At 40.7% G+C, this 11,029-nt stretch overlaps 1 protein-coding gene across 3 annotated transcripts in view; it reads left to right on the forward strand.

The window, feature by feature from the left end:
• LOC135225591 (uncharacterized) overlaps nucleotides 1-10,422 on the forward strand; it is a 61,766-nt gene extending 51,344 nt beyond the window's left edge. For all 3 annotated transcript variants that reach the window (XM_064264875.1, XM_064264874.1, XM_064264876.1), the window contains one exon: nucleotides 10,132-10,422. In XM_064264875.1, coding sequence (XP_064120945.1) covers nucleotides 10,132-10,272 — 141 coding nt within the window. In that variant the 3' untranslated portion in view covers nucleotides 10,273-10,422. The remainder of the gene's footprint in view (nucleotides 1-10,131) is intronic.
• Nucleotides 10,423-11,029: the final 607 nt, after the last annotated feature.

Consider the following 11,029-nt stretch of genomic DNA (forward strand, 5'->3'; position numbering starts at 1 on the left):
GATCGTCTGTGCGTGTCGATCCTCATGCAACCCAGAGTTAACTTGTGGTGAGTGTATTTATTGGTCTTCTGTGCAATGGGCAAAGTTTGCAGGGAGGAAACTTTAACGGAGGAAGGGCTCCAGGACGCCGTTGGAGGGTCACACACCCCCGGTGGCCCCCTCGGGGCCATACCCTTCATCCGTCTCCATTACCCGGCAAACTTTCGCCTCTAGCTCCCTCTTCCACCGAAGAGGCCTCCCCTTCATCCTCCTTGCCTGATTCGTCAAGCGATAAGGGTGAATGAATGAATAAATGATTGGAAGTTTTCTGGCATCCTGACATCGAAGGTCATTAACGCCGATATCGTTTATTATAAATAAAGAATAAAAGTATATTCAATTAAAACCATAAAAGCAAATATATCATTGTAAAAGTTAAATAGCTTTCAGAAGACCTGCTTCTGAAATAAATCTAAAAATGCCACTTGCATTGTATGACACATCATGTCCAAGAATCTTGGCAAGGATGAACCTGCCATCCTCACCTCGAGCCTCAAACAGATATCTATTTCTTTCCGTGCTATAAGTGGGGCATTCAGTCAACAAATGCCTCACAGTCAAGGGTATCAAACAGTCGTCACAATATGGTTGGTGTTGGCCAGCTAGCAGAAACTCATGTGTCATCCGAGTGTGACCAATTCGGAGACGACAAAGAGTAGTCTCCCACTTTCGGGGCATCACGTTATATTTCCAAGGGGATATAACATTTGTTATTTCTCTCATCTTATTATCAGCTAAGCTATCCCAATGCTTTTGCCAATTATTATAAATAAAATTCTTAATTTTAGGTAAAAAATCATTACATGGAATGGGATACCTTCTTGGTAGCAACTCAGCTGCAGCATTCTTTGCCAGTGAATCTGCCTCCTCATTTCCACACACACCTACGTGTGCTGGAACCCAACAAAATCGAACTGTTATGCCTTTCAGACCAATAATGAAAAGCCACTCTAAAATCTTTAAAACCAAAGGATTACTAGAATTAAAAACTTCTAAAGCTTGAAGGACACTTCTTGCATCACTAAAAATGGTAAAATTGCCCTCATCTTTTAATGCTATTTTCTCAATAGCGGTTAATATGCCATATAGTTCTGCAGTAAATATGGAAGATACTAGAGGAAGCACACCTCTACAATTAAAAGAACTACCATATACTCCAAATCCAACGCCAGCATCAGATTTGGAGCCATCTGTATATATAAAAGTAGATTCCCTATGTTCTTCAACATGTTCATGAAAGAGAGACCTGGCTTCTAATTCAGTCATGGTCTTTTTTATACCAATAAAATATTTACAAAAAGATATCTCTGGTAATTTCCATGGAGGGGTTGGTGATATCCTAAATGGAAGAACTCTATTTCTTGCTATATCAAGACCGTTTATTAATTGTTTTACCTGAAAACCATGAGGTTGAGGAGATTTTGGGTGTAACTCAAAATATCTAAAATGCCTTACAAAGTTTGCAGTCTGACAGGCTAAAGAATTGGGAAGTCTTTGCAACCTAAACCAATACCGAATAATAGAAGACTTTCGGTAAAGGTCTAAAGTTAATTCTCCAGCGTCAACAGGGAGACTTGGAATAGGCGAAGTTCTAAAGGCTCTGGTAGACAATCTAATACCAGCATGGTGTATAGAATCTAATACCTTTAATCGGCTTGGGGTGGCTGAGGAGTATATTTCACACCCATAACTAATTTTTGAAAAAATTAAGGCTGTATAATTTTAAAATAGTTTTGCGGTCTGCCCCCATGATGTATGTGACAATGCTTTTAAAAGATTCAGGGCCTCAAGACACTTAACTTTCAACGCCTTTAAGTGAGGAACCCATGTCAACCTGCAATCAAATATCAAACCTAAAAATCTAGCTTCACTTACACATGGGATCCGTTGGCCTATGATGCATATATCAGGGTCTGGATGTACTCCCTGAATAAGACAGAAATGGACAACAACAGTTTTGCTTGTCGAAAACTTAAATCCATTCTTATCGGCCCACTGAATAATTTTGTCAATTGAGAGTTGTAGTTTTCTCTCAACCATTGACAGCAAATGATATGGAGAGATCATCTACAAATAATGTTGAGAGAATATCTTGGGGAATGACAGAGGATATCCCATTAATGGCTAGTGCAAACAGTGTTACACTTAGCACACTACCCTGGGGAACTCCTTCTTCCTGACATCTCTCTGATAGAGTTTCCCCCACTCTCACTTGAAAAAATCTATGTGAAACAAATGATTGAATGAACAATGGTAACTCTCCTCGTAATCCCAATTCATGAATGGTTTTAAGTATACCATATCTCCATGCAGTATCATATGCCTTCTCAAGATCAAAAAAGGGATTTTGACGTAGGAAAAATCTATTTCTGGGCGAGGAAGCCGTGTCGCCCAGTGAAATGTGTCCTCTTTAGCACTATTTCTAGTAAAATATTGCTATGATACCAGAGAACTGCTAAATTGGACATGTCAGAAGTCTCTGACTCGCTCACCTAAATAAAAGGTGTCGGTATAGAACTGGGGCGAGTTACATGGTGCTGTTTTGGAAGCAAAGGCTTCACAAATAGAGGATTCCAGTCGTATCAACACATAAGTCGTTGAATGCATTTTTCTAAATCCACACTGGATAGGTGATAAAATACCCTTCTTTTCCAGGTACCATATCAGTCTTACATTGACCATCTTCTCCATGATCTTACATAAACAAGATGTCAATGCAATAGGTCGATAGTTTGCAGCTAAAAACTTATCCTTACCAGGTTTTAAAGGGGCTAAAATAATGGCTAGTTCCCAAACTCTTGGATAACTATGATCATGCCATATTCTGTTAATAATGCTTAAAATAAACAACTTGGTATTAACAGGTACATGTTTAATCATTGCATATGGAATTCCATCGGGTCCAGGGGCTGTATCATTACACGTAGCAAGTGCGGAGTCAAATTCTCTTTCAGTAAAAGGAGAGTTGTATGACTTCCCTTCCTGTTGCAAAATTTAAAATTTTCTTTTCTTCAATGCTCCTAAACTGATGACCAGGAGCTGCTTCACACTTGCATGATACATTTGAGAAATGATCCGCCAGGGCATTGCTAACCTCAGTTGCTCCAGTCACATACTGATCATTCACCTTCAACACTGGTGGTGGGTTGGGGGTGAATTTGCCTGCTTTCTTTTTCACTTTCCTCCACACAGAAGATGGTTGTGTTCTACTGTTAATGGAGGAAACAAAAGACACCCAAGACTGGCGCCTAGCTTCTTTCATGGCACGACGGAACTGTGCTCTACATTTCTTGTATATAATTGAATTCTCCTCAGTACGGCGTCTGCGCAATCGGGTTAAAGACCTTGTGGCTCTGTGCAGGGCAGTTAGTTCTGAAGACCACCAGGGGACTGGTTGTCGTTTGAATAACCCTGTTGTTTTGGGAATTGAATTGACTCCTGCTGTATGAAGGGTTCCATTCAGCATGTCTATGGCATCATCAATATTTTCACTGTTCTGCATTCCCATCAATTTTGCTTAGCTCACGAAATCTACCCCAGTCTGCCTTGTCAAGATTCCATCGTGGCGATCTCTGTAAAGGTGGACTATTGTTGGTGTTTATAATGATTGGTGCATGATCACTATACAGGGGGTCCTCGAGTTACGACGTTGATCCGTTCTTACGATGCATCGTAACAACGATTTTCAGCGTAAGTCGGAACATTGAAAAATACCACATGATTTAATGTAAATACCTATCAATAACAACGAGAGAACAATTCCTTACCTTTATTAGTTTGATTGGCTTGCACACTGGAGGGGAGGAAGCTGCGGTGCTGGAGAGACTGGGGGAGGTTAGTGAAGAGAAAAAGAACCTCCAGAAGTTTGCTGGAGATGCTGAGGCAGATGATTCTTGAGGTGAGGCAGAACATACTAGTACTGGAGATGCTGAGGCATGGGGTGATTCTTGAGGTGAGGCAGAAGCATACTAGTGGAGATGTTTTGGGGCAGGTGAGTCTTTAGGTGAGGCGAACCTACAGAAGGTGCTGGAGATACTGGGGCAGGTGAGTCTGGGTTAGCAGAACATTCAGAAGGTGCTGGATTAGCAGAGGCAGCTGAGGTAGAGGGTACAGGATCTCCTGCAGGCCTCTCTACCTTCTTAAAATACTGCTCCAGGTTAGTCTGAACAGAGAGCGACCTCTTTTCATCCAAGATCTCCTTGTAACACTGCTCAAATCCATGACGCCTCTGGAAACCCTAGTGAACCTGTCCAAGTTGGGATCCTGAGCCTCAAAAGTTGACAACGCTTGCTGCAAACTCTGCAAAACCTCTTATCAAGTCCTGCCTTGTGAAAGCCTTAGGCTCTGGGGTGGGTGCTTCTTCTTCTTCCTCTATTATCTGCTTCTCCAGTTGTATCAGGTTCCTCAGCAGATAACTCCTCGCCATGAGACTCCAGCAGCTCTGTAACATCATCAACCTCCATCTCCAAATTGATTTCCTTACTCAGGGCAACAACGTTCTTGACAACTAGCTGAACTGTGTCCTCAAACCCATGGAAATCATTCACAAATTGAGGACAAATTTTCTTCCAGACACCATTCATGTTTGTTTGCTTAACCTCCTCCCAGGAATTAGCAATGTTCTTTACAGCATCAAGGATGTTGTAGGATTTCCAAAAGTCCTTCAGAGTCAAGTCCTTCTTGGTTTCAGTTGCCTGTAAAGCCATAGCAATTGTCCTTCGTAGGTAGTAGGCCTTGAACGAAGCAATCACTCCTTGGTCCATAGGCTGTAAAAGGGCCGTGGTATTAGGTGGAAGGTAAACCACCTTGACATTAGGGTTGAAGTCTCCCAGCTGGGCAGGGTGTCCAGGGGCATTGTCCAGTACTAGCAACACCTTAAAGGGGATACCCTTGGAGGCGCAATACCGCTCCACACTTGGAACAAAATGGTTTACGAACCAGTCCTCAAACACTGCAAGTGTCACCCATGCCTTCTTGTTGGACTTCCAAATTACTGGTAGTTGACCCTTCCAAATGCCCTTGAGTGCCCTTGGATTTTCAGCCTGATACACCAACAAGGGCTTCAGTTTGAAGTCGCCAGCAGCATTACCCCCAAGAAGTAAAGTTAGCCTCTCCTTGCTGGCTTTATGACCGGGTGCTGACTTCTCCTCCTTGGCGATGTAAGTGCGGTTAGGCATACGTTTCCAAAACAAACCTGTCTCGTCTACGTTAAACACTTGCTGAGCAGAATAACCCCCCTCCTTAATTATCTCAGACAACGCTTTAGGAAATTCACTCGCTGCTTTCTCATCCCCACTAGCAGCTTCACCTTGCAATTTAAGGTTATGGTAATTGGCCCGAGCCTTAAATCGCATAAACCAACCCCTACTAGCCACAAACTCTTCACTTTCACTTCCCTCCCCCTCTTTTTTCAACGCTTCAAACAATCTTTTCGCCTTCTCCTGAATCACCATAAGGCTGACTGGGATACGCCGTTGATTTTGGTTCTTCCAACCAAAGCACCAATAACCTTTCCATTTCAATTATTAGACCACTACGCTGCTTAGTTATCACTGTCGCTTTCATAGGAGCAGATCCTTTCACATGTTCAACGATGCGCTCTTTATCTTTGATAATGGTAGCAACGGTCGAACGGCTAAGGCCAAGCGAGCGGCCAATGTTTGTTGGCGTTTCTCCCTTCTCAGATCGCTTTATAATGTCCACTTTAATTTCCATGGTGATGGCCTTTCTTTTCTTCGATGCACTACCATCAGAAGAGTCCGCCTTGCGCTTGGGAGCCATAACAAAGAGCAAAAAGTTACAAAAACGATACAACACGAGGGAGAGAGAGGCAGTGTAAACAACCAAAATGGCGTATGGGCGAGGAATGAGCGTAGCGAAGCGACGCCGTCCTCTCCCCCACAAAGCGTATTCTTCCGCCGTGCGCCTGGAACTAGTTCGCGTTTGTTTGCGTTGCTTACGATGCTAAACCGCGTAAGACGGAACGACGCAAAATATTATTTTTTATATTTTTATGGGGGCGCGTTCGTAACCACGAAACATCGTAAGTCGAGACCAGCGTAACCCGAGGACTTACTGTACTCTTGTTTTTTTCCATCTGTCCATCTGCCTGTGGTATTTTTGCATGGTAACACTGCGTCTGGGGCTTTAAATAGTTATGCTATGTGTAAGTTTTAGGTAAATAAAAGGATACCTGGGTGTACATTGTCAACTGAAAAGTGTTTTTATAATTTACTGTATGCGAATTACTCCGTTAATATTCGAAACAGGATATTATTTATAGCCCGGGACGCAGTGTTACCATGCGCAAACACCAAAGCGGGTGGACAGATGGAAAAAAACAGAGTATAGTATGCCAATCATCTAATGTCCTCCAATCGAAATCGAGAAGGCAATTAGAGCTTGCGATTGATAGGTCAATGCATGACAAGGTACCTGTCTGGACATGAAAGTGTGTGGGCTCTCCTGTATTAAGGAGTCCGACATCCTCATTTTCCACAATTGATGATGTAATATTGCCCCTTGTGTTTGCTAAAACATCGCCCCATAAAGGATGTCTACCATTCAAATCTCCCAATAAGAGAAAAGGTTGGGGGAGTTGTTGAATCACCTCTACTAAATTATCATACAAAATATTATCATTTGGAGGTAGGTACAGAGAGCATATTGTATATTTTCTCCCTATATCAATCTGTACAACCACTGCCTGCAGAGGTGTACGAATAGACAAAGATATTTGGGGAACATCTCGACGAACGTAAATGAGACTTCCGCCATGGCTCCCTGCTTGTTGATTATATGGTGTTCTATAGCTAATATACTCTCGAGGACAAGGAGTATTAGCATCAAGCTTGCTCTCCTGTAGACATACAATTATGGGGGAATGCTCATGAATTAGTAGCTTAAGTTCTTCATATTTGGCCCTTAAACCCTGACAATTCCATTGCAAAATGGAGGAGAAAACTATGGATCACTTCTGGAAGACATCTTGGATGAGGTCTTCCCATTGGCAACTTTTAATCTACATTATTTCCTGTAGGTTTCTTTAGAGATGGTCTTGATATATTGGGTTTTACGTTTGTCTTTTTCTTTGTGTCCTTTTGATCTATTTGTTGAGGTGGATGGTGGACCTCAACTTGAATTTCTGATTTATTCAAGTTATCTTCCAGTTGATCAGAAACATCAACAGATAAAACATCAAATTTATTTGACGTCATAGCTTTAATGTTTCTGATGGAAGGGGGTGAGAGAGATGGAGGTCTCTCTCTTTTTCGATTAATAGGTGGTGGGCTTCAAGGTTTTTGCACCTTCCCCACAACAGGTGCACCAGGCAAGTTGGTTTTAAGTGGAACCTTCATCAAATCAGACAAGGACATGGCCTGAGAGAGGTTTGTACTATTAAATGTAATGGGGACGAAGGTTGTACGGGGATGGGCCAATGCCCCGACTGTTCAATACAACTGTGGCAAAGCCTCAGAAGGCAATATGCTTACCTCATCATGCAGCATTTTATCATTAGATGGTATATCTTCTCTAGAACTATTGGCAGTGCTAGGTGGGTTTGATTTTAGTGCCTTTGCATAACTACTTGATTTATCTAATAGTCTTTTGGCATATCCCACACTTATATGTTCTAAATTGGATTTGTTAAGGGCAGCAGCTTCCGACTTATACAGCTCGCAGCTCCGGTCTGTGGATTTATGATTTGAGCTGCAATTTAAACACCTGGCCTCAAGTGCACATTCTCCATGGTAAGATTTGGAGCAAATACCACACATTTTTTCGTTTTTGCAAACTTTTGACGGGTGTCCAAATTTAAAACAATTAAAACATTGCAGTGGCTTCTGCTTGAATGGTCGAACTTTAATAATTTCATTTTCAATAATAATGTGGGAAGGTACATCAGCATCCTGGAAAGTAAGGATAATCATTGATGGACCTGGGACTTTGTGTACTTTCCATACATTTAGTGGACACATGGCCAGTATCTCCTCCTCTGTAAACTCATACACATCTTTGTTAAAAACTACTCCCCTTCCGTAGCTAAAATTTAGGTGGGATTTGACATCTAACTTAATATCATCATCATTTGTTTTAAGGTTGGATAGTATTACAGATTGTGTGCATGATTTGGCATGGATAAGGTAACTATTTTTTCCAAAACGAGATATATCTCCCGGTGCAATAGTTCCTACTTTTTTTCTGAATTAATTTGCATATTTTGAAATAGTTCCCTGTAACCCCCTGAGATTCAGCTACAAGCCACATCGGTGGTTTTGGCTTCCTCTGGGAAGGCATAACTAAATCAGCATCTTTTTCAAACCAGTCTGCAGGTCTATAAACATCCAAATCCTTTGGTACCTTGTCGCAAAGAGCAGCCATTATATTAAAGTTATTAATGTTGATATCATTAATATTACATATTGCATTAAATGCTTTGTCATGACTATTGTAAGATATCCATGAATCCCATTTTGTATCTTCCAGTTTCATTCTTATTTCTGTTATAGATCCATAACACTCAAATTCTTTATATATATTATCATAATTTGTCTCTATTGGAATTTGGGTAACATGAAGGATTCGAAGTTTCCTTGCGTTACCCAGATTACTCAATTTTTGAATATCAATAGAATGGTCCTTCCTATTTCCGAGGTCATCAACAGAGTTTTCCCTAATTAAATTAGCAGAGGTCGTCAACAGTGTCTGAGGTTCGCCATTCAATCCAGGGGTATAAGAAACATTAATTTCAGTCATTAAATTAGTTGGGGGAAAGAAAAAAAATTAGACTGTCTGACATCTCAAAAGAGAAACCATTATCCTTTCATGAAATTAATTTCTCCACCAATAACACCTGCGAGAGCTGCTTCCCAAATGTCCACTCCCTACCCTACCACAAAGGGATGGTACCACTATGATTAGAGTGGCTCAAGTGTATGCCAAACCCGCTAGATGGGACTGAGAGCATTACAAGAATACAATCATCCCCACTGTAATCATAATGGCAGGCAAACCGGACAGAATGCCGAGAGTCCTATCTCTATGAAACCGGCCAACCCCTGGAATCCGAAGGCCAAGTTTTGGTTCGAGAATAGTTCCGCATGCCAGTATGGAAATACTGACATTCCAAGTTGGCAAGACCACCACAGCTCCCAAAATTGATTTTGAAAAAATTTCCAATCCCGGATATGATGTCCCCTAAAAAAAACATCTGGACAGTGAAATGGGTAAGAGTTTTGACAGCAAGGTTGGAGAAAGTTGATAAATATGAAGAAGAATGAAACAATTATAAGTAATAGAAATAGGATGAGAGAAATTTAGAGTCAAACTGAGGAAAAAAAAAATTCCCCAGTTCGAGAGCCTTCTTGCCCGTCACCAGGCTTCAGCACGGGAATGATATGCCGTGCGGAAGCCCAATGACTTCATCAAGGCATTCTCTCATTAAGAGGGCGATAAGGGTGAGATATCAGCCGAATGTAGTGCTACTTATTAGAACTTTTCCAAGAGTTTTATGTGCACTTCTGTGCCGTAGAAAAATCGAAAGAAAACTTGGAAATCAGGGAAATGTTTGGAATTCTAAGTATGAAGGTCCTTAAAGACTAATGTAAATATTGTCACAAAAATGGAGGGATAAAAAGGCATGAAACAAAGTATGAAAATAAGAGTTAAAATTACTTTATGCAGGGTCATCTGCTTTTGTTATTTGTGTGAAGACAGTGAAGTAGTCTCTGAATTATTAATTGCATGGGTAGTTCATAGCCTTGTATCCATTACCATCATTTAGACCTATGGTGCACTCTGTGAAGAATAGTCATTTCTAGATGAATATTTGAATGACACTAAAAAAAAAAAGTGCAAAATATACAAATTAAGACAAACCAAGAGCTAACTTGGATAACTTTTGGTTTGTAGTGCTTTCTTTTGATATTCAAATGAAGAAGCCTTTTTTCCCATATCTCGCTGTCAACTTAAATAACGTGCTACATTTCTGTAATGCAACCACTCTAAATAGTAAAGTCAGCTTTACAAAACTTTCAAATGTAAGAGGCACTGTGTTTTGTTATAATCATTAAATTTATTATTATTTTACAGGTTTCCCAGGTGGCACTTGCCGTTGCTAAAATGCAGAGAAAACAGGGTTTTCCTCATGAAGCAGACAAGTATGGGAGGAGGAGTCAGATTTCCAATAAAACATCCAGAGAAGTGGAGAATCATTTTGAGAGTTTAGTATAAGGCACTTCAAGATGTGGTGATATTGAGCTGCTACTCAGGGAAATAGCTTATTGAATGATATAAATGTTTTAGAAATAGAGAATGTATTTAAATAAAAATGAATATTGTATAACCAAGGGGAAAATGAAAATGCATGAAAACAAATGTGTATGTATATGTGTATTCTTTAGATTTTAGCTGAAAATCCTTATGGACAGAGTCAACAGACTATAAATCCGAGAAGGTTCCAAAGGCAAATTAGCCTGCAGAGAAAGACAAGTTATAGGAAAAGGTAGTAGATTAATAAATTAAATAAATAAATACAAAGGAATAGAAAATAATACCAAAACATCTGAAATTCAGATGCCATTCAAGAACAAGAATGAATTTGCTACTAGCTTAAAGGCGGTTAGAAGATTCCACAACTGCACTAGGTAAACTCTTCCACATTTAGTTATACCCAAGAAAAAACATGAAAGGGTATGCATCGAGTTTTGATTCGAGCAATACGTGGGGCACGCACAAAGTACATATAGCACAGACAAAGTATGCTGGCCAAGAGGTTCCCACACCACAAGCAGAGAGAGCATACTATCATGACCTTGTGCCATAAAATCTTGTGCCACTTGGCTACTGAAGGCGTACGTACAAGCAAAAAAGGCTGAGTGTACGTAGCGGAAAACAGGAATATCACACGTGGCGTGCACAAAGAGAAATCTTGGCATCAGCGTGGGAGAACCCACAGTAACAACCGGGCACTAATATGGTTGACAACACA

This window comes from Macrobrachium nipponense, chromosome 13 (genome assembly GCF_015104395.2).
Source record: "Macrobrachium nipponense isolate FS-2020 chromosome 13, ASM1510439v2, whole genome shotgun sequence".
Lineage (NCBI taxonomy): Eukaryota > Metazoa > Arthropoda > Malacostraca > Decapoda > Palaemonidae > Macrobrachium > Macrobrachium nipponense.